This window comes from Pithys albifrons, chromosome 5, assembly GCF_047495875.1.
Source record: "Pithys albifrons albifrons isolate INPA30051 chromosome 5, PitAlb_v1, whole genome shotgun sequence".
Classification (NCBI taxonomy): Eukaryota; Metazoa; Chordata; class Aves; order Passeriformes; family Thamnophilidae; genus Pithys; species Pithys albifrons.
The window spans coordinates 25,323,977-25,348,041 of NC_092462.1; the positions used below are offsets into that span (position 1 = coordinate 25,323,977).

The 24,065-nt window shown below is 42.6% G+C and overlaps 1 protein-coding gene and 1 long non-coding RNA gene across 3 annotated transcripts in view; one reads left to right on the forward strand and one right to left on the reverse strand.

The window, feature by feature from the left end:
- Positions 1–305: 305 nt before the first annotated feature.
- The window catches only part of TET2 (tet methylcytosine dioxygenase 2), a 72,395-nt gene continuing 48,635 nt past the window's right edge, over positions 306–24,065 (forward strand). For both annotated transcript variants that reach the window (XM_071555947.1, XM_071555948.1), the window contains exon 1: positions 306–398. In XM_071555947.1, coding sequence (XP_071412048.1) covers positions 369–398 — 30 coding nt within the window. In that variant the 5' untranslated portion in view covers positions 306–368. The remainder of the gene's footprint in view (positions 399–24,065) is intronic.
- On the reverse strand, positions 5,257–11,675 carry LOC139672235 (uncharacterized). The gene is made up of 3 exons (XR_011697887.1): positions 11,658–11,675; positions 9,609–9,678; positions 5,257–5,285 (listed from the first exon to the last, which is right to left on the reverse strand). It is a non-coding gene; the product is annotated as an uncharacterized lncRNA (long non-coding RNA).

The following is a 24,065-nucleotide window of genomic DNA, read 5'->3' on the forward strand; positions in this document are numbered from 1 at the left end:
CCAGTGACGGGGCCGCTGACGGGGTCGGGTCGCCCCCGCACCGCGGGACCGGGGTGGGGGGACTGTGCCGAGGGGGCTGTGCCGAGGGGGTTGTGCCGAGGGGGCTGTGCCGGGGGGGCTGTGCCGGGGGACCGGGGGGGACTGTGCCAAGGGGGCTGTGCCGGAGGATCGGGGGGGAGCTGTGCCGGGGGACCGGGGGCGAGGGGGCTGTGCCGCGCGGGGCGGTGCGCGGAGCGGGGCGGGTGCCGACGTCAGGGCGCCGCGCGCATATTGATGCGGGGCCCGGCGGCGCTCGCCAAGGAGCAGAAGGAAGCAATATGGCGGAGCTGTAGGAGCGGGGAGCGCGGCGCCCGGGCTGTGCGTGCTGGATGTCGGCGAGGCTGAGGGACGCGGCTGAGGTCAGAGCGGGCTCCCCGCGCCGGCCGCCTTCTCCGCCCGCACCTGCGGGAGGTGTCGCGGGGCCGCGCCGCGCTGCCGGGGGTCATTGGAGAGGGGGCGCCGGCGCGGGTCCCCCAACATGGCTGACTGACAGGGCCCCCTCCCCGCGGGGCCGCACCGGCTTCGCCTCGCAGCCCCTCCCCGCGCCTTTGTCTGCGCACGGGGCCGGGGCCGGAGGCGCCCCGGCTTTGTGCCGCTCCCCGGCCGCCGGCGGATACAAAGGAGGCGCAGCCCCGGGGAGAGAGGGAGAGCGGCGCGGGGCTTGCGGGGCTCGGGGAGGGCGTGGGGAGCGGAGTGCGGTCCTGGGGGCGCGGAAGGGAGAAGTGCGGGCTCGGCGCGGGGTTCGCTGCGAGGCCTTTCTTTTGCTGTACACTTGGCGTTTTGTCCGCGTTGCTGAACCTCGCCGTCGGGCCACTTGCACAGTTCGGCCACGGGATGAAAAGGAGAATCACTTTCCCACGCGCGTTCCCCTGACATAACGCTCTCGGCGAGGTCGGGCTCGTTCCCCGCCAGATGACAGACAAGAGCAACAACCTCCCCACGCCGGGGTCAGACGCGCGGCTGGGTATGCTTGTGCTCTCTCGCATCGCGGCGCTTATCGCGTTAAATCGCCCCTTAGACACCGGCAGCACCGCGGTAAAAGGAGGCTTTTCGGCTCGCGGTTTGAATCTTGGAAATTCAGCAGACCCTTTTCTGCTAAGTAATTTTCCTTTTCGGAATGAGGTGAAGGGAGAAGTGATGCGGTCTAGCGTGCTTTCATCGGAGCCAAAGATCTCATCACAAGATTTGTTTTCCATGATGAGCGGCATGCGAATGTACAGGCTTTGAGCAGTGATCAGCACCTCTGAGTATCAGTTCAGCATAATTTCGGTTTTTTTCTTCTTTTCACTGTGAAGTTTGAGTTTCAGAGATGAGATACTGTCCCTAGTGAAAGCAGGTCAGTGGGTGTTGTTTGTGGCTAATGAGGCCACTCTATTCGCATGTTAATGGCAGGTTGACTTATCGCAGCAGGGGGTGAGTGCAGTCACACGTACATTCACTTGCGTATCTGCATGTGTATTCCAATACGGCACTTTCTCTGGAGGTTGTAAAGTGCAAAACAGGACGTGGTTGTCGAAGATACTCAACAGGGAGATGTCAATGGTCTAGTCATGTGTAAACTCATGTATAACTGGAGTTGCAGAGGGAGCTGACTGCTGCTGTTAACACTGAATGAATGCACCCATCTTGGATTTTATCCCGCAGGAAAAAAAGCAATTTGGAATCTATGAAGATAAATCACTGTTGGGCAGTATTTTGTCTTTCTCACGGGAAGTGTAGTATAAGCCCTGCCAGTGAAGTCAGAAAACACTTAAATCGAGCAACCAGGATGTAGGGAGGAAGAAAAAAAGAAAAGAGAGAGTAAAGATGTGGAAAATAACAGTGCTTTGGGGGCTGGGGGGGGGGGGGGGGGGGTGGCGGCTAAACTGCTGTTTACGTGAAATTAAGAACTCAAAAGTCATCTTTCAGTGGAAATAGTTGTTTCATTTTGGGAAGTGACTTCAAGAAAAGACTTTGTGACTACATCCAGGGAACCTCAGAAAGTGGTTTTGTACTGCCCGTTTCAATTCTAATTCTGAAGAAATCTTTAAAAGAAGAAAAGGTTGAACAGGAGACACTGAGGCTCCTGAATTTGCCGAATTATCACTCTTCATAGTAAGGCTTTTAGCGAGGACTTTGGCATTGTGGCTTTTAGCCAGGAAAAGGGGTATTGTTTTGATACAATGTGCATGGTCCTAGACTTTGACATGTCAACATTGTTTAAAGAACAAGAAAGGTGCGCTTGCTGAGGAGTTATTATGACGGACAGGTTTCCAAGGTCTCTTGTTGGCACCAGTGCTGCTTTGGGAGAGAAGCAGGAGGCTGTAAATCTTTTTGGCTTCTACATGCAGAACTGGGAGACCCTATAGTTGCTGCTGGAATGGGGACTTCAGCTGCCAGAGTTTGGATGGGATTGTTCCTTCTTGCCCTAAGCACTTCAGATGCTGCTGGGACTGTCTTCTATACAGTTCCTTTAAATATTAGCAACAGCCAGACAGTCCTAAAGAAAAGAAAGGGAAAAAGACCAACCGAAAAACCACTTCATCATTTTTTGGAACAAGTCTGATGCTCAGATGCTGAAAAATATGAAGTTTGGGTTGGATTCATGTTACCAACCCTGTTCAGGATTACAGGGAGTGCTTCACTTGTAAGTTCCTTGCATGGACAGTAGAGTGTTTTTTTCAGTGTGCCAAAGCAGTGACTTTAAATCCCTTGGTCCATTTCATTCTGAGTGGAAGATGTTTTGTGTTTCTACAGGAGCCAAATAAGGTCCTTTCTAAAAAGCTGACAATTTTTCAAGGCAGAATTTCAGAAAAGTTGTCAAATTTGGCTTGTCACAGGCAGTGACCCCTCCACCTCTGCCACTGGGCTGCTGCACAGTAGCTCTAGGCATGGTAGCAGCATCTGTAAGCCAGTTTCACAACTGGATCCTGAAAGTGGTAGAAAAAAGTTGCCAAGTTTCAAGTAGAGTTGGTGGTTATGTTGGAAACTGTGCTGGAGAACACAACCACAAATGATTTTGCCAAATAATATACAGTATTTATTTAGTCCAGCTCTCTGAATGCTGTTAAGGCAGTCAGCCAGCAGCAGTAAGTGTTGTGGCATCATTTTGAAAGGCAGTGTGCTGGTTCTGAAATGGAGTGGGGTGTACTATGATTCATTATTTAAAAAAAAAAAAAGCTGTAGTCTGAACAGAGATAAAGCATATGACTGCAGCATGGCTGAAAGCCAAAAAGAGAATTATATGAATCAATCACACTTGAAGCATTATTCCCATCCCTTACTCCAGAAGGCAGTGAATACCATCTTACTCATTTAATGATATTCTGCAGCAAAAATATGCTTTTGAGCACTGAACAAGTAACTAGTAACAAGTTGCCATAGTTCTGGTTGTTAGACTTTCAGATCATCATGCTTGCATGTTGAATTTGCATAGCTTGTCCCAATATCCTAGATAATAAAAACCTTACAAATGGAAAGTACCATGAGTAATAATCCTCTCAGTCACCCATTGAAAAGAAGTCACTTCTGCCTTCCCTTAGGGCAGATAAGTCTGTTTAAAAACCTCCAGTATATATATGGAAAATCACCCATTTTGTCAAGGAATTGCTCTATGGGTGGACACAGAGGTTGTGAGGTTAAGGAATAAAATTCTGAACCTCCAGCACCAGCTGGACTAATCCCAAGGACAGTTGATGACTGACCCAAAAAGGATGTTTGGATTAAAATACTGGCAATGTGCTTTGCATTACATACCAGGGAGTAACAGAAGAAAGGTAGAGAAAAACAAGGTTTGATAAATAGAAAGAACAGCTAACTAATTTCACCCACATATCTCACACTGTTCTTGAAATGAAGAAAAAATATGCCCTAGTTTATAGGAGAATCAGAAAGAGTGTTCTACTAGTTTTTCATAGTAAAGGATTTGAAATCTGAGGTCAATTTAAAGAAAGTTGCCATGCTTTGAAAAAATTAAAAAAAACTGTTAACAAATAAAAGCCATAAAGATTTAGATTCCTGTCTGTATTTTCAAGCAGGTTTGTCTGTCAAACACCCTCCATAACTCTGAATTGTCTTAGTAACCTGAACAAAATTCAGGCTGTCCTTAAAAAGCAGAGTTTTCTGTGGAGGTGTAGATTCCAAGTTGGAGTGCTGTTGCCTTGTAAATACATATGGCAAGAAATCCCAGTAGGATTATTCTTACAGATAAATAAAGGCTTGCAGTATTTGACCTAATTCTGGTGTGTGTGTTTTTCCTCTTACTAAAAAAAAAAATTAAAAAAAAAATAAAGGAGGCATTTATGTTGCAGTGTGGAAAGGAAGAGGCTTCTTCTATGCTCAAGTTCAACAAGAAAGGATAATTCGAATTTTAAGCCTAATCAAGTGCAGAGCTTTGTTAAAGCACAACAGAGTTTCAAAGAAGTAGCAAAGAAGTGAGCAGGTGAGTGTTTAGATATGTAAGATAGCCAGGAATAGCTCAATAACCAAATACCCCTTGGAACTGTCTTCCCCAGATACAGGGCAGTAGCCCCAGAACTCTGATTAATTACTATCATGCAATTTAGACAACTTTAAATAACCCTCACATGTTCCTACAGCATTACCTCTACCCTCAAATACATTCCACGTGGTTTCCCAGCATATGAATATCGGTTTCACCAGGTGTATACATGGGTGAGGAGAAGTTTCCAGGTTTAAGCTGAATTTTCTGCAGATGTACAAAGAATGACTCCTTTACTCTACATGAGCTACTTTGTCAGGAAACTTACATTTCAATGACTAAAGTTTAAACAACTTCTCTGACTAATCTTCTTTCTAAGAATGCATAAGCAGTCCAAGTTGGTCTTCCAATGTCCTGGCGTGAGCTGCTTTCAGTCACGTTGTGTTGGGAAAGGATTTGGCTCCATTGCAGTCCAACCCCGGCTTACTAAGGGTAGACCTTTAGGTCAGAACACGACTCTCCATGTGGTTGCGTGCACGTGGTTGGAGTGTTTACAAACAGTGTCCCAGCATCCTCGGCAGCTGCCTTGGCACAGCCAATGAGGACAGAGTTCTAGGAATGTCCCTGGTCCTCAAGAGCAGCGGAGGAGGGGGAAAGAAATAAAAAAATGCAGTTTTAAGAACACATACCGTAGTTTGGGTTTTGGCTGAGCTTTCTGCATCTGTGTTGCATTCTAGATCACTGGGTCCTTTGTCGGATGCCGTTGTTTTTTTCCTCAGCACTCGAGCGCAATCTGGGCTGTGTTGGCGCATTTGTCTGGAACAGACTGACATGAAGTATGAGATGGGGGTTAAGGGAATCGTTGCAAAGGTTTCAAATTATTTTTATACCTCTTCTCCCCTTCTAAAAAATTCATAATTAATTCAATCCCCAAAAGCTTTTATGACAAAAGTGCTCTTTGCAATACAAGAATTCTACTGTAAACGGTTATATATTTTTTCCTTAATTAGGTATGACTCACTGCCTGTTAGGATACCAGAATAATTCCCTTTTTAAAGAACAAAAATCATGAATCTTACTAACTTTATAAGTAAAATCAAATAGCTGCAAGTCTTAATGAGACATGTTGACATAAAGAGGTATTGCTGCTATGAAAGCTAATACCATTGTAAGACAGGTTTTGGATCTCCTTTTCTGCATTTACTCAACCAAATGAATAATGCCACCAATCTGTTGTCCAAAAAAAGAAAAAAAGGAGTGAAGTGGTGGTAATTATTGGAGATGCCTTGCACAGAAAATTCTGTGATTCTGTGAAAATGCACTGCAGCTGGTCAGAAGCACCCAACTGGCAGTGTTTCGTGCTCTCCCCTGTGAACCTGAACCAAAGCTGTCAGACACATTCTAGTCTCCAGAGACACTCGAAGCCTATGCTCTGCACGTGCTGTGTGACTTTATTGTCAGATGTTCTGCTCCTCAGCCAGTCTCGTGCACGTTTTCCAGACTTTCTTATGCAGTTTTGCAACAAGCGCTTGGATCAGTGTGCAAAGCACATCATTTGCTTTACAAAATGAATCCTAAGATCTGTTTTTAACTCATAGGGAGGGAGCATTTGATACAAATGTCTCTTCCATATTCTGAATTTGTCTAGATGAATCATGGTATTCACCCTCATGCAGCAGAGTACAAATGACGATTCACAGATCCTGCTATGCCCAGGGCTTCTGCCAGCATTTGTATGTTCCCATTGGTTGCTTCCATTTTATGTCAATGTCTACTACATCACTGGTTTTTTGTTACTACACTGCAGTGTTTCTTGCTCACCTGTTGTCTCATTTGTGAGGTGCAATTATTTCTGTCATATCCAGAATCTGCTTCTATTTCAGCCAGCTCTTTACTGCCTTTCATTCTCTTTTCTGACTTTTTGCCCACAGTTCCCATGACTCTTGCAGCAGCTGGGGAACAGAAGGTAGCAAGCAAGAGTAAAAAAATATGTGACAGAATATGTGACGAAGGTATTCCTGAGTTTGCTCTGTTTTTTTCCTTCTCACGCCACTTTAGTGCTGTTAGAGAGATCAAAGGGTAATGTCAACCCTGGGCCTGCTGCTGGCAGGAGAGTTTTGCCCTCAACTTCAGTGTCCTTTAGTAAAATCTTTCTGTCTTTGTCCCTTAGCGTGAGAGACAGCAACTGCTCATGCTGCACTCATTCCCATTTCATGCCCATGATGGTTTTTTTCATCTTTGTTTAATCTGTTTGTTCTTTCAGTGCTACTTCTCTTGTGTTTGAAGTCACATTCTTTGAAGTTATACAATTTTTATACTTGCCAAAGGACATAAAACTCTTTTAGCTCTTATGTAAGCAAAAAGAAGAAAAGAATGATTGCATATTTCCTCTTGTGTGCAAGCAGCATTACTGTCCCGCGCATGGTAAAATGAGGAAAAGGAATTGTTGCAGTAAAGCAGGAGTTTCTTCCCTTCTCCCAAAGTTAAAGTTCACAGAAGTGAGATATTTCCGTGAAGCTTGAGGTGTATGTAAAACATAATAAAAGGAATGCCATTTATCCCTAAAAGAGAGCATATGAAAGCTGGAAAATACATTGGACTCACTTCTCCCTAGGATATGGAGAAGTGGAGGGGTATGTGTGCTGGTATCACAGATTTTAACATACTTCCTTTTCAAGTCACCACTTTTTGTTTCCACTGCACTCCTTTGCTTGCTTGTCTGTTTGATTTCAAGTTTGTCTGCCCCAAAAGCTCTGAAGTATTACTAAAATGGCAGCAATAAAAATCAAAACCATGAAAACTGAACAACTGGAAGGGGTCATATTTAACAATTAACTTTGTGTAACTGGTAGACATTTTGGAGGAAAGAAAATCTGTGCTAGTGAGTCTCCATTCCATACACAGTTAATTGCAAGTGTACACGTCACATACCCAGGAGCAAGTGAAAATACTGACCAAATAGGGAAAAACAGTCTTGATTTTTATAAAGATGAAAAATGCACAAAACAGAAAAATACAGCTTTTCAGTTCTCTGATGTTTCTGCAGTGCTCTCCATACTCTACATGGAGCATTTGTTTTCCTTACATAAGTTTAGACCTGTGCTTTTCTGCTTCCCTGTGATCCTTAATACAGAGAAGAAGCTTCTGTAGGTGTGAGAAAGCAGTAGGAAAAACAAGAATTGTGCTGATTTGGTTATTTTTTTCTCTCTGTAACTGTGTGTAGTGCCTGAACAGTGGGACACCAGGCAGGAAACACAGATTTCCATCTATTTTTCCACTGTGCCTATGTTGTGCAGTTGACAATACATTAAGGATAGGTGGCTTTTTTTTGCTCCAGTGTTGTCAGCTGACTTGTGATCCTGCAAACTGATGGCAACCCTTGCAAGTTTTGCAAAACCCAATTCATTTTCTTCGGGCTCAGAGAACTGTAACAGAGACCCTTGTACAAGTGAGGCACCTAGTCAGTCATGTATTTTGTAGTAACTGAAAAAAAAAGTAGTTTGGGGCTATTCTTATTTTCTTTGTGGGGACAGGGAGTGGATGGTAAGATTAAGAGACAGAGAAGCTAAAACCTGATTTTTACTTCAAAAAGCCCAAAGTTTTCAAAGTTGAAAGTTCTCATGTATTGTGCTATAAAATATAAACTCTAGCTGATGGCTTAGAAAGAAGTTTTGCCTCTGGAAGAGTGAGTCCAACTACTAACTGAATAGTTGCTTTTTCTTGTAACAACCAGTGGGTTGGAGATATTTTGTTGGGCAAGCTGGAGCATGAGTCTAATTCAGGATGGCAACACCAATGCTTCTGAGTATCAGGAGAGTGGATTGAGTAAAATTAATTATTGCACATTAGGAGGCACCTCGTATCCCAGCCATAAAACAGAATCCCACAGTGCTTGGTGCTGTACAAACCTAAGCCATTTTTATTCTGTTTTACTATTCAGTTCAGTAAAGGAGGCAAAGAAAAGGGGTCTGGCAGCAGAAAAGGGCCCAGAGTGTTAACAACTCTTGTTTATAGCAGAGGCAGGCAGCTCCCTTCCAAAAAGCTAAATATTTGCAGTAAATAAAGCAAAGCTGCTCTTACTGTCTGCTCTGTGTATGCACATACATGTGTGTGTGTGTGTGTAAGAGGAGTTCCTCACCAGCACTGCTGCAGTCTTTTCCCCAGGGTGCTGATGTTAATGAGCAAGCAAAACACGCAAAGAATAAGAGGAAGGGTACAAAATTAATAAGCAACAACTGAGACCAAAGCACACAGAGATCCTGCACAGTGTGGTACAAGCTCCGCTGGAGTAATTCATTTCAGTGCCTTTTCTTTTTTTTATCCCTAAAAGATCTACAGGAAAGCTGTGGTACAGCTGGGAACTGAACCCGTATCTCCTAAGCCCGAGTGCTTTACTCGTGATACACTCCTTCCTGCTCATTCAGAGGTTTACAGTTAGTTTTCTCTGCTTACTAGATAACAGAAGTAACAATTTTAAGAAACAGAAACTAGATGCTTTTTACTTTTTTTCAGAAGTTGGTTTTCAGTAGCATTTTCTGTTGATTGACAACATGTTCTCTTTTTGCTGCGCAGCCCATCAGACCTTTAAATCAGCAGTGTTCATCCAAAACAACCCAGCAAATTAAAATTAACTATATATATCCTCAGGGAAGAGCATGGCTTTCTATGCACTGCTTTGCAACACTGTTTAAACCCTGCACCCCAAGTGAGAAGGGGTGCAGGAAAAAATGTTATCTCCATTTCACTGGCACTGTAGGGGTATCTCATTGCACCTCCAAACAAATCATTAACATAACAATAATTAAAAATAGTATGTTGTGTCCGTTAATCACAGTGTGTGGAAGAGTTGTGTAATATCATTTCAATAAGTACTCCAATAACTCCCTTTAATGCCCTCAATCTTTCTAATCACGCAGGCAAGATTTCCCACACTCTGAAAACTGTTCATGTACATCGGCTCCAACCTACCACACAACTCCCGTTTGATGTGTTTTATCAATTAAAGGTTTGTCAGGGTTCACAAACCCTCACATTGACACCATACTTGATAGCAGAGCTCAAAGGTGGGGAAAAAAAACAAAACAAAAAAACAAAACAAACTTTAATATGTTGTCAGAAATATCTTTGCTAGGAGATGGGATGCACAAACCTGTGGAGGTGACACAACCTTAGCAGCATTCATAGCTTCCTATGCAACAGTCATCTGTTGTCTCCTAGACCTGAAATGGAAATGGCAAGTTTTAATGTCTCTCTCCGGTCTTTGAGAGTTCCTTTGCTGTGGGTCACAGTCATAGCTCAGCCTGCCTGGTGCACAGTGCGTTTCACCAAGAGCCTACCGTATTTAACTTAAGCACATTCACGGGCTTGTGATACAATCCATGATGAAATGCATTTGGAAATAAAATCCAATGGGCAATTTAGCTCATGCAGTGTCTCTGGATGCTGGCAGAGGCAGTTGACCATGAAGGACAGATGGATTTTTCCCTGTTATGTTTAGAGATCCTATAGCACTGCAAATTACTTCAGAAAATGATGGAGTGGGAGCGTTTGGACTTACCTTCCCCTGTTGCTCCTCTCCTCAGGTTTGGAGGTTCAGCCAAGTCCCCACGTGGCTGCCACACACATGGCCACACTGTTTACAAACACCCTCCCGTGTCCGAGGCACAGTGATGGGCTGGAGGTGCCACGATGCAGGGCCAGTTCCCTCCACGCTGCTTGTGAGAGCTTCTGTTTCTCACCCGTGTTCATGCCTGCTCGTAGCAGGGCTGTGACGGGCTGGCGAAGCCTGTGAGCTTGTTTGGGTTTGCTCGTTTTACATTTAAGCAATATTCAGGCCAGGGGTTTAGAGCAAGGTCGTTCACAGTGAGTCAAAAATAGAAACTTTATTGCTCGATAGAGTAGCAGCACTGGAAAGCGCGAGCTGGATATACACACAACAGCGCGGAAGGTACTTTTCTGCTTTCCAGAGACACTACTAGGGAATTGGGTAACATTTACAGTAGGGCAGGATTTCAAAAAGCCTGTGGAAATGAATGGGCACTTTTTTTCATTTCCTACCGACAAACCAGAGACCACTTTTTGTCCAGGTTTAAGAGATGAGGCTCAATGAAACACAAGTAGTTTGGAACAGCCAGTATTTGAAACTACAGTTGCATTATCACTCAGAGAAGACTGCCTTGGGTTTGCTTTGTTTTAGCAGGCCATTGGCATACAGCAAGAAAGAGGTTTGAACAGCTGTGCATTGCTGCATTAAATGGCCTCCCATTGCTGAGGCACAAAAAGACAAAGCCTGCTTCTTTCCAGCCACTCAGCTAAAACTGTATTGACTTACTTTTGCTGCTCTCCTCACCAGTTCAGAGTTCAGGGACTCATATATCTACTGTACCTTGAGTTCAGATAACAAGATATAACTACATGGAGGGAAACAAACAGAAAAGTTCCTGTTCTTCAAAGAGGAGCATTTTTCTCTACTTGTTCCCCTGTTTTGTTTCAGGGTGTGCACAGTTTATTTTTCTCCTTTTGTTTTACTCTCCCTCCCCGTGCCCCCTCCTGCTCCTGCTCTGCTGAGTGCACACCCTCTCAGAGCTGCCTCTCTGGCTTGCCTGGCTGGGAAGTGCAGACTCAGCAGGGACTGGTAACACTTTAACTCTTTGTCCTATTCTCAGCTCTCCCAGCAAAGGTCACAGCAAATGGGACTGACAGCTGTACTTGAAACAGAGGCACTGCAGGAGAGGGGGACGTTGACCACAGACTCTTCCCCCTCTCCCGCTTTTCTCCTTGAAGTATATAAAGTGTGCAGCCAGGATGAGATTAAACTTTGCACAGGTTTGGGTGGCTGTATCTGCTCACTCGTTAAGAGGAAATGAGAGACTCGTGACTGTTGTTTGTACTGGTTGTATCATGCAACCTCTACCGATAAACAGAAATAATTTAGGACCTACTTCCTCAAATGCCTGAAATGTGGTCTTAATTTCATCAGTGCAAAGCCAGCAAAAAGCTATTACAGACACAAAGTCTTGGTTATGTGTCTTTAAAGTAATTTTGGAAACTTTGGCAACATGCCCTTATACGGTTCTTTTCCCTAACAGCCATAGTTTCGCATTGTGTTGTGGGACCACGTGGACTCCAATTTCAGTGGCTTAGGGCAGAAATCAGATTTATTTCTCTTGAGAACAATTCAGCACTTCCATTTGCTTACCATTGAGAGACGAACCTGGCGGGCCACCATCAACATTCACACATGTCCACGAGTGCCACGTACAGGAAAATGTTCCCCTCTGCCCTTCAAACAGCCCACTGCGGTGTTTCACAGGGCTGTGAGGGGCGCGCAGCGGGACAGTCGGCGCTAGTTGGCTTAGCGACATCAGCGCTGGCGCCAAGATTTACCTCCTGGCTTGGCACTCCAGGTCATGCTGGTGTCTCACCACGTGCTTACGCGCACATGGGAGCAGTGTTTACAAACATGACCCCAGAACGCTTATGGGCAGTTATGAAAGAGCCAGCAGATGCCACATCCCGCGTGTGAGGGTGGCCTGGATTGCTAGTGCTGGGAGCAAATAGCAAGGTGCTCGTACTGAGCACACGTTCAGAGATGTTCGAGGCGGATGATTTTGCTCACAAACTCTCTTGAAATATCATTGCCACCATGAGAGCCTTTTCCACCATAAACTAAAAATAGCTACTATTAGCTAGGAGGAGCGGCGGGTAAGTGATTCAGCAGCTCAGGGATAGAAGTGACTGTGTTCTTCAGCACCCACAGGTCTGTTGAACTAACTCAAAAAGTACATAGCATTTTCAAAATGGGAAGGAACTGCAAAGCTGGCTTACTTTGGCTAAAAGAAAAGAACGCTGCAAGATCGCGTGGTTCCTGATTGACAGTTCCTTTTTTATTCCTTTATTAACACTTGCACTGAGGCCACTAATGAATGCTTTGTATTCAGGATGTGACCATCCATTTACCAAAAAGATGCCTTAGTAGTTTCAAAGTAAGCACCTCCATCTACAAAATACAAATACCACTATATGACCTGACTTGGGTTTTTTGACATGGGAAAAAAAAGCATAGTTGAAATGCTCCTTTAGCAAACCAAACATTTGTGTGCTTAACTGGCAAATGTCCACATTCTACCTTTCACATTTTTTACACTAGATGTGTGCTTTAAAAAAAAGTATCCCTTTCTTACCCTTGAAGTTCGTTAAAGAAATTTGTGTTGTATGCCCAATTATTCCAAAGCAGTTTGCTTGCTAGAAGGTGCTTTATAGTAAAGGGGAGTCCATAGTCAGACAATTAGTTTTTGACAGATTCTAGCATTCCTGCAGTTGTCTCCAAAATACACACGTGTGGAGAAAGACAGGTCCTATAACTCTGAGTGGTTTCCAAAGATAAACACAGCTTTCCTGAAAAAGCTGCTAAACAAGCAAAAATAACCCATGTTTGTTAATAAATCACTTCCACTTTTCACTTTTGGAATCAAAGAATTTAATCTCAGCTTTTCAAAAGCCTACTAAATGGTGAAAAGTTCTTTTTCCCCTCCCAAACAGCAAGTTTGACCTTTCAGAAGCAGATGAGATGGTAGAAACAGGGCAGTTCTATTTATATTAGTTGCTATACTACGTCCTGCTTTTTGTAAATATCATAATGACAAAGCCTGTAGGAAAGACACACTATTAGCTTCTCCATACCTCTTCTCCAATACAGTTCAATCCCATTACTGAATAAAACTTTTGTCAGTATAAAGTTAGTCCACAGTCCTCATCTTTTCCAACCATACCCATGGCAGCTCTGCATTAGAGGTGTCAAAGTTCATGCAGAGTTTTTTTGCTTTGTAAACAAAATAAAGCAAGAGAGGCTGACACGTGTCCACTCTGGCCTGGTCAGTGATTCATTTCACGTGGTCAGACAGCTCTAGCCTGAGCAGATGAAATGCTCTGCAGGTCAGCCCCTGACCCATTGCTGGATTTGCCCAGTCTCCCAGCTATTTTTAATCTAGCATTCAGAATGTGAGCAAACGTACTTGGTTGGTTATTGATGTCTTTTCACTGCTGAATGTTCATTACAATGTTCATTACTCTGCATATAACAGACCTAAAAATAAGAATGGAAGTACTGAAAATAGGTCACTGCTGTGTTCATATTTTAAGATCTCTTTGTAGCATTTCTCCTGCCTGAGGAAAGCAAATCCACCTTGCTGTGAAACTGTACAAGTATGGGCAGACTTGGAGAAAGCAGAATTAAAGCCTTAGTGTAAAATCTTCCCATAACGTATATAGCTTTTCTCTTGGACATGTCATTGTACATCTTCTGGAGTCTTTCTTCAGAAGCCCTGAAGCACTTTTTAAATTGTTCTGAATCAGAAAGTACTGAGGTTTACAAGGACTGGATTATTAGTATTTATGATGTCTGTGGGCTTTACCAGTATGTTTAACTTGACCAGTGTAAGGTCCATACAGATAGAAATTCTGTCTGGTGCATCTTTGACTCAGAGAATTTTCTGTTATCATTTATGATATTTTCTTACATTATACAAAGATCTTCTTTTAGCCACACAATGAAAAGCATATAAGGAAAGAAATACTGCTTATGATAAGGATTATTTTATCCCATGTTTTCAGTTGGGTCAGGAGGGAAGGGAACAGTGTAAGATTACCATTGTGTGCTAGAGGGTGAATACCTCCATTGTGTCAGTTTAGATGAATATCTCAAAATAAATACAGACTCTGTCATGGGTTTGTCCTCTAGGTAAAAAAGCAATGGAAATCTTGTTTAACAAGTTCAGCAAAAGGCACACCTAAAGTTTAATTATGTCTTCAGATGTATGGGTGCAAGTCTTACTAAAGAGTTTTACAATTCCCAAAGAACAGACTTGGGACTTTTGATTTTTCTTATACTTAGATATGCTGATCAATAATCATGACAGTGCGTAGTTTGGGGAAGAAAATCTCTTGGCATAATAAACAACTATCCCCAGCCACAGCTTTCTCTGCCACATGTGTGTTGAGAGAGAGAGCAAGAGACCATTCACCAGTTTATAATTTTCTGCAAATCCCCCTCTTTGCTCACCCCTTTGAAAAGCCCATCTACCAAAAAAGCAGGGGAAGTTGGAGAAGAGATGAAACAGCACCTGTGGTATTTACCTGAGGGATTTGTCATTAATGTCTCTTGGAGTTGGAATCTTGAATAGGGTCAGAATTGCACTACCAAAATTTGCAGCACTGAGTGAGGCAGTGGGAGGACTTCCTGACCTGAGAGGTAGACAGACTGGGGTCACACTGTTCCTCTGTCTCTCCTACTCATTGCTTTTTCAGCAGAAGATGGTTCCTTAACAGATCAATTACTTATTGCTTTTGTGCACAGAGAAAAAAACCAACAGACCACCTGCTGGACGGTACATTAACTAACATTAACAACTGCCCACAGCACTCAAAGGCAAGGTGTGAGAACATGCAACCAGTTTGTAGAGCATCTGCTCAGCACAAACCACAGGCAGAAAATGTTTCCCATCACCTTACTGAAAAACACAGAAAGTCCTATTAATTCAAGAGTTACAAGAACTAAAATGTGTGCAAAAGAGAACAAAAACAACGAAAGAAACAAGGAGCATTTTAGATTTTTACAGTACTGGGGAATGTGTGTGTCAAAATGCCCATAGATATTCTGAGAAAAGCAAGAAAATCCCACCTTACAGAGTAAGTTTAAAAGGTCTGATCCACACCAGCAATGGCTCTTCTGCATGTTCAGAGGATTAAGCCAATGAGGTGCTGAGGTTTCCTCTCATGTCTTGCAGTCCTACAAGAAACACTACTGTGCTTTACCCATCATCCTGACTTTGGCCATGGCCAATCTCCAAAGCTTCAAAATACAATGAAAACCCCATTTCTAGTAGTCAAATTATAGATCAGTGAAAGAAAACAGCCTTTATTATTTAACAGGTGAGCTGCAGAAACACTGATTTATGAATTCAATAGAGATACACCGGAAGCACCAAAATCACGCTGCTTCCTCTACTCATGTTCCACTATCCTAACAGCCTTTTGTTTTCTAATTATTTGTCCTTGCTGAAGGTCCATTAATGTGGAGAGTATGATTGTCTCAAGCACAGCAAATACCATGAAACTCCATGTAAAAGAATATTGTACTCCAGTGTGAAGTTTTGATGTGGAAAATTTGGGTTTGTTTAATTTTGAGGGGAAGAATGGCCAGCATGTTTCCTTTGTGAGCCTCCTTATGGCCTGTGCAAACTGCTTGCATCCTTATCCAGGAAAGTTCTCATCAGGATATACTAAACAGTGTTTCCCTGTACCAGTGCACAGCAGGGAGAAAGATGGACAAGCTGTCTGAAAGAGCCATGGAAGAGACCATTTATTCCATCTTGTTTTCCCAAGTCAGCCAAATTGTAATTGTCACTTTTGACAAGTTGTTGGATAATCTGCTCTAGAAGACCTCTGCTAAAGGAGATTCTGTACTGTGCCAAGTCTTCTCATTTTGGTGAATGTTTTTTCCTTTTTCCCTTTGGATTCCAGTTGAAGCCATGCCAAGGCCTAAGAAGAAAGGTAACAATGTCTGACAAAGCCACACAAAGAGGACTTGCAGCCTGTGCAAAAATTGCCTTTTTTTTCTCAAAAGGGTTGACATAACTCTTCAGGTTGATGTTAACTCTAACTCCAGGAACTCCTGTTCCTCATTCAGTGTTTGTGCTTATGATTGTTCCTGCTTTTTGAGACATTGCTCTTGGGTTACCAATAAGAGAAACCTCAGAAAAACTTCAGAAAAAAATCTAGTGTGGGAAACACAGAAGTTGGTGTCATCAAGGAGGAGGAACTGCATACTGATAGAATCCTAAAATAAGTAATTACATATTCTTGTGAGGGTCTGGGGATCCATTAGACTGTGAATTTCTTGGCCAAGGATCATGTCAGTGTTATCTGAGCACACTGCTGCTATTCCATGCATAATGCAAATGTTCTCTGCTGCAGAAGATCTGGACAATATAACAAACTGCTTAAGTGTAAGCACTTGCTCAATGTGGCAGTAAAGAGAAGTGGGAAAAACAGATCCAATACAGTAATTAATCTTAGTAGAATGTATGCTTTTGTTAAGCTGTTGTGGATGAAGATGGAAGTATGTTTGAGAGAATGCAAAACACTAGAAAATACTCCCCTTGAGCTGCAGTGCCAGAGGTGTGGGGTTTGCCCATGGGAAATTCTGAATTCTCCTCTTTCTTGTTCCAGTGAAATTTTCAGATGAAATTTGCAAGTTATGACTGTTCCCATGTACTCTGACTCGAAATACAACAGCCTGTGCTGGATCAGGGCCTCAAAACAGGCAGCACAGGATGAAGGAGCAGGAAGTAGAGCCCAGTGAAAATAACTCTGATAGAGACCTTACAATAAAGGCAGAAAAGGGGTTTCAGGAACTCACATTTGGCTCTCTAGCAGTTTGAAGAAAGACAGTATTTGAAGAAGGTAACAGCCAACAGAAACAAACATGACTGGTATGTTTACTCTAAGGACCCAGCTGCCACAACCTGCTGCTGATGCAGGTTCTTTTGTAGGTAGCAGGCATTTTTGTGAACTAGGACCACATCTGGGTGCCTGCTTCTTAGGATACAGTCTGTAGGGTGCTTTAAGTCTCATGGTTTTAGCTGCAAGCTGGAGGTTGGCTGAGTGCATTACTGAGTGATTATACATTTCTCTGAGGCATTTACCCTTTAGTAGACTACGATAAAAACAGTTGTTTGCTTCAGAGTGTAGCATCTCTCAGCTGCTGCTGGCTCTTTCCCTGTGTACTCCCTCCTCTAGAGACTTCACCATGGTGTGTCTGAGAGTACTGCTACAAAAACAGGGCCCATGCAATCTGTTGTTAGGAACATACACAAAGTGAACACATACCCCAAGAAGCTGTTTTCTTCATTTGTTTGTAATTGCAACGTCCCAGAAAGTTGTAGTTTATGCCACCAGTAGCCAGTGTGGTCACTTGGACAGTTCTTTCTAAAGCAGTGGCAAGAGCTGTTAAAATTATCTAAAAAGAGCAAACAAGTGTGGGTTTTTTTTCAAAGATTAGATTGAAGGAACAGGAAAAAGCTCTCTCCCGTAGTTCTCTCTGCTTGTTTCTAGTTTTAATATTTAATGAGTATGTGATACTGTTTTAAGCTAGTCCTGATGGTCTTGTGAAGTTAGTACTTAAAGCAGATGGCTGCAGTGCTTTAATAAAATGGTTACTATAGAAACACAGCACTGTAAAAGCAATAGTTTCTGTAAGGCATGGTTTCCTCACCAAACATTTTAAAGACTCCTGATCTACATGTATCAGACCCAGTGAGGACTAACCAAGAAATGGAAAAGAAAGATAGTATGCATGGGTACTCACTTCGGCTGGGGTCCGCTTCAGCCTAGCTGGATAGCTAACATTTTTTTGGCTTGCTAAAGAGCTGTTTTGAAACAACACAAAACATGAGAAGAGAGATAAGCAAAAATATTGATGGGAGGAGATGACTGTAGGCAGAAGACAGAGCATTTCAGTATCTTTTTTTAGATGGTGAGTTGGCCTTAAACATTAATACAAACAAATTTAAAAGCGCAAAACAGTTAGCTAATTCACCCAAATATTTACTTTGCAATCCTGGGCTTTTTGTTTACTTCATCATTGCATATCTCATGTTGCCTATCAACACACTTACTGCAGCCTAATGCATGAGCAAGGACACATGGTGTACTTTCAGGGATTTGAGCTTTTATTACTACTTCTAGTTTTCTTTATTCTGCTGAAACTGTTTTAACCTGAAAGTACCTAAATTCCCCTGCATGTGCCAAAGAATTTTACAGGCTATGACACAGACTTTAGAAATACTTTTAAAATGTTTAATTACATATATGAATATGAGTTTGCACTAAATCAGGATATTCAGGGGGGTAAATGGCAATCTTTTTGGAAGGATTACTGGCTCTGCTGTGCAAAACTGGGCAGGAAAGTGTTGCCTCATACTACTGTGTCTCTCCCTCCAGGAAATTTGGAAGCAGTTTTCAGCAGTCACAGAGGATGAGTACATGGGGATACTGGTTGTAGAAATGTAGAAACTATGAAGCAAAGAAGGTTTTAAAGCAACACTAATCCCATCTACAGATAACACTTGTGAGAAATAAAAACCCTTTCACAAAGACCTGCAGAAACTCCAGTCTTGCAGTATAGCCAGCATGACAGAGCTGACCCAGACTAGGTTCAGAGGGAACTCGAGATAACCAGGGCATTTTCTTTGCTTTATCCTTTCGTTTCTTTCTGCTCTCCTAAACTCAGTGGGTGTTTGTGCTTGCATGTTTTTGCACTTTAAAACACCTAAACTGGGCAGATTCAGTTGCAGGGTTTGCCTGTGTTATGAAGCTGAACACATCATTTCAAAAGAAAGAAGGGAAAAAAAGCTGTGAGAACCACTCAACTAATAGGGTTTTCCTCTACCTCATAACTTAATTTCTTTCATTGGTTCCTATTTCTATGTGGTCATATCTGATTCCTTTTTGGGCTTTTTCTATGACTTAAAACTTTCAGTCAAGGAAAACCACATATGATTTAAAACACCTCCCACCTTTCTGCTTTGTCACTACGGCCCTCACCACTGTCATCCTCTACACACCAAAGTTCATCTTACTTACTTTGCCCTGGCCTTTAATTTCTGTCCTTGGAAACATTCAAATATTATTCCTCATCTCACTTGTGAGGCTTAGCCTACCTCATTGCTCACTGTATTTCTGTCATGCCTGTGAAGTGTTACTGTGAGCAGCACTGCCCACAGCTTCACAAGTTTAGCAAGTCTAGGAGTCAGAGGTATTCCCTGCCCTGCTTTACATACTGTCTGCTTTGGTTTAGATGTATTTATAGTGCAGCAGTAGAGCTATAGACAGATATTCAGAAACAAGTGTCAAGCCCTTATTCATGACACTGTGACATTAGATAATTCTTCAGTACAGCATTCACGCTCTGTGGATGAGGAAGCTCACCCTCAGACTTACTTCACGTGCACTTACATTAAACACACAGGCATAGCACACAAAACCAGACATCTCTGTCTCTGTTTTCATAACAGGAGTATTTTTAGGCATGACAGATACTATGAAGGAACTCTGTCCAGCTGCACTCAGGATAGATGGGACAGGCTATTTTAGGTTATTACACAGTAGTTCTTAAAAAAGAAAGCTTTGTAACATGCAGGCAAAAGCTTAGCAGGGAAATCTGTCCCTCAGACACCAGCATAAGGAGCCATAGGGGAATAGGTAGTCCTGTGGTCTGTATGTAGATTTAGCCCTGGACCCACTCTGTGGCCTCAGGAGGGCTTGCTTCATGCATGACCACCTGTTTCCAGCCCTAGCCTGTGATGCTGCTCCATGTAGGACTGAAGTCCCCTTCCTCTTTTCCCTTCATTAGCAATAGCATGGACATGAGCACTTTCATGCAGTGGTCATTAGTTAATCTCCCAGTGTCACTGACTGCAGTGAGATCACATGTGAGATCTCACATGCATCCATGTAAGAAACTCACAGTATAGCCCTTTGGGAAGAAACAGGTAGTCGTGAGGGGAATCATAAGCCCATGACATATCCTTACAGAGTCTTACAGGAGGCCCCTTGCTCAGCAGAGGCCTGAAGGCATTTCTGTGGTACATAAATAGCAGATAAGTACTTTTTCTGTATTAAGTGCAAATACTAGGTAGAGGTACAAACCTCGGGTCTATGCCAAGTGAGACAGTGCAAAGTTGAGAAAATCCTTGCACTCTAAACCTTAATATTCTGCTTTTATGGTAGAATATAAGACTTAGAAGAGGCAGAAAGCTCTTTGCAGGACGATAACAATAAAAAAAAACCAAACATAGGCTTAGCATGGCTTGCCATAGGAACATTTGCCACTTGTCTGCGGTGGCAGTGGCTTATTCTTCACACAAGCAGAAGTAGAAAAAAAGTCTAGTGATCACAGCCGTTGGGAGATTAACTCATAGCACTATCTGTGTTAGTCCTAAAGGGCTGGAAACCTTTTACATTGATGTAGTCATAATTAAATGTGATCCCATTGCAGATAGTGGAGCTATTTGTGGAATTAACTAATCACTGGTATGAGTAAGGGGCTTACAAGTCAGCCAGAACTGACTGTGGGAAAACCTCTGTGGGTTAAACTGAAAGCTGTTGAGAAATGTTGATATTTAAATGGTAGACACTGTAGCTCAAGAACATGGGGAATAAGCAACTCTGCTTCTAACATTTCCTGGCATATGACAGTTTTGCTAAGGGGATTATTCTAAACAAAATTCTCAGTCTCGTGTATGCTCATAGCTTTAATTAGACCAAACATAGATGGAAATTTACAGTCTGCTTAACCTTCTATTTAAATCTCTCTGATAGGTTCCCTTTGCACACCTGTTTGAAATAAAATGTGAGTGGAAAGAATAACCTCATGGTGCTCTTTCAGGCTTTCACTACACAAGGCTGTGTCTGCCTGTGTTGCCTTAATTACTTAGTATTTAGAGTAATTTTTTACTAGACAACTGGCATCTGTGTGTGGAAAATGCTTGTTAGTGGGTACAGAGGCAAACTGCAGGAAGGGGGCTACAAGAGCATACTGTAACCTAACCACCATGAAGACTCTCCACTAGCTAAATCTCAGAATATGCATACATAATCCTGTCCCAATTCTGTCTGTAAACTATATTTTCTTCAGTAAGACTATACTGTTCTTTCTTCTAAAACCATGAATTTGAATGTTACAAGTTACTGCTGGTAAGCAGGACCTACCATCATAGGTGAAAGTGTAAATATCAAGTCTCTAAATGTGACTTCACACTAACTTTTCAATATATTCAGCATTTGCTAAAGAGAGACATAAGTGTGTTTAATTTTGAAAAAACTACATGCAAGGGAGCTGAAGATCCTTACTATGATATCAAAAAGTCACCACTGTGTGGTAGAATTAAAGGCCTGAAGTGGCAGCTGACAGATTCTGGCATCACAAGGATTACACAGCTGTATCCACCACACCTATCAGCCTGACCAAGGAGACCACAACCCACGAGCTAAGTTCTAAATTATATGTTGCATATGTGCTGACACTCTTTTTTTAAAAAAATTCTAAAAAGACTTTCTCACAAGATGTAACCACATGAGAAGACTGCTAAAAAAAAGTATGCTCTGTAAATGACCCTGTCACACACCCATTAAAATGGTGCTTTTTTGAACTTAATCCTAAACTCACTGAAGTGACTGAAACAAATCTGATTTCAGTGGTCTTGGAATCAAATCATTAAGTTTCATTAAGCAAATGCTGCCTAAGTGCCCAGGTGTAAGGCTGTATTGACTTCTCATTAGAAAGCTCCCATTAAAGTCCCACCTGAATTGTGTTTCTAATGATCCAACAACCTTCAGGATCAAAGTTTCTGATTATTTTTATTTTAGCAGCAAGCTTGCCTGGACACTGAGTATTCTGTTTTTTCTGCCTGCTGACTCTCCCCGTTTCCTTCCCCCTTATTTATGCTGTTCTTTTCCTATCAGTACGTGCCAGTGTACTGTACACTGTGCAGTTACATTGCTATTTATCTGATGGAGCTGAAAGCCTAGATCTTTCTCTGTAACTTCTGTGAGCCAAACTTTAAAAGCTTCTCCCTTCTCCTCCCCCTTCCAGATCCCTTCAGGGAAGAAGCAATATGAACAAGAACATGCACAGATCTCTCAAGAATACAAATTATGTTCTGAATAGAAAGTTGGCTCATGCATGTCAATTACTTGTTATAAAGAATAAAACATTCACCTATAGTTAACCTTTAGAGGGAATGGAAAACATGAAGCTGTTGGTTGCTATATGCTTTTTCCTTAAGTGGCAACTGGCAGGATGAACTGTGGAGGGGAAAAAAAGTCATTCTAGAGAATTCTGGGAGAGTAATTTTGAGTCATCAGAGGGATATAGAGAGAAAAAGTCTCACAACAAAAGACAAAATTGATTTGTTGCCAGAGTGTGCAACATGGGAAGAAGATACATGCTCAGCAGTGGTGCTTAATTGTCCTTTTTATACTCACTGCACTGTCTGTAGACAGCAAAAAAAAATCAAACCAGAAAGCCCAATCCTGAGTCAACTAATGCAAATACTGAGGAGTTTGGCTTGCCTGATCCAATGGCCCCAGTTAAGCTTAAGCTCACTGCCTTTGTGTGTTAATAAAACACCTGTGGTTTTGGTCACTAGGAGATGTGCTGTGAATTATTTACCTCTGAGCATGCTTGTTTCTCGTGTATCAATTAGTACATGCCTTTTCAAAACTCTCTTGCTTTTTGATTTTTGCTCTCTATTACATGTTCTCAAAGCAGCAGTATCTTCAGGAGAAGAATGCATTGGCCTGTAGTGGCACAATTAAAGTCTGTCACTCTCATGAGACAGGATTAGCATATTCCATGACCCACTAATGTAAACATATGGAATATTAGTAATTACGAGGGCAGGGAGAATAGAAATTGCCTCTTCAGAGTGAGAGTATCAGTGCTGATGCACAAGGTAGTGAAACACACTGCCAGCATAAATGAGATAAACTTTTTTATAAAGACGCAAAAATACAAAAGTATGTAAGTTTGAAACCTTTTTTGTCCAGTATTACTGATAAACTGGACCTCTGCCAGTTCTCTCCTTGCCTTGAACCTGTGCTGCTCCACAGTTCTCCACAGGGAGAACAGACACACATCCTTTGCACAGAAGGGTTGTGCTGTAGACCTCTTCATATGTGGCAAGGACCAAAACACCCACTGCAGTTTAGTGGATAAAATAAAACCCCTTAGGGCTCACCAGAAGCTACAAAGCAATAGTGATTTTTTTTAATTTTAATAATAGAAATATTTCCTTCCATCTCTGTGGTGTCTGTGTATTGGTATTAAGTCTGGCTTAATAACAGAAGTCAAAAGCTTCTCTGTTCACAGTTCAGACCCAAGTGGAAAGTTGACATGTGAGGTCATTAGTAGTCTATGCATGTGAAATAGTTCAGTCCCACACCTGTCAGTCCAGACACTCATATTCGTGACAGAGAGAGGCTGGTGCGTAAGTGTAACACTACCCATGGTGACAGTCAGGTGATGGGATTGTGGCTGGGATTGCTCAGGTCTTTATATTACTCTTGACTTATGGTCACCTTCTGGAGGTGAAAGCAGAGCACTTGAGCTAGGCATCCAGCTAGACCATTGGGATATCAAGGGGTGCAGAAACTATGATAAGCCATTCTTGGTTTGTCTTAAGTGGAAGGTGTTAGAGAAGGGCATTACCTTCTTCGGGAAATGGGTACTTGCAATAGAAAGTTATTTTTAGTCACTCTGTGCTTCAGGAGTTGATACATAGAACCCTGACCTGTCTGCTGATAACACATTACCTCATTTGCAGCTCCACTGTTGACGTGTGCTTCCCTGTGTCCTTGCTTGAACCTGGCAGGCACTGTGTGGTACAGTTGTCACGGCACTGTTTGAAGGACTGCACTGCAGCAATGAGGTTGCCACCTTTCGAGCTGACGCAGAAACCCCAAACAAACTCTGAGCAGCAACATCTCTTGGCTGTAACTCACGGGGGGACAAGTTTACATCTGTGCTATACCAGGAATATCTGGA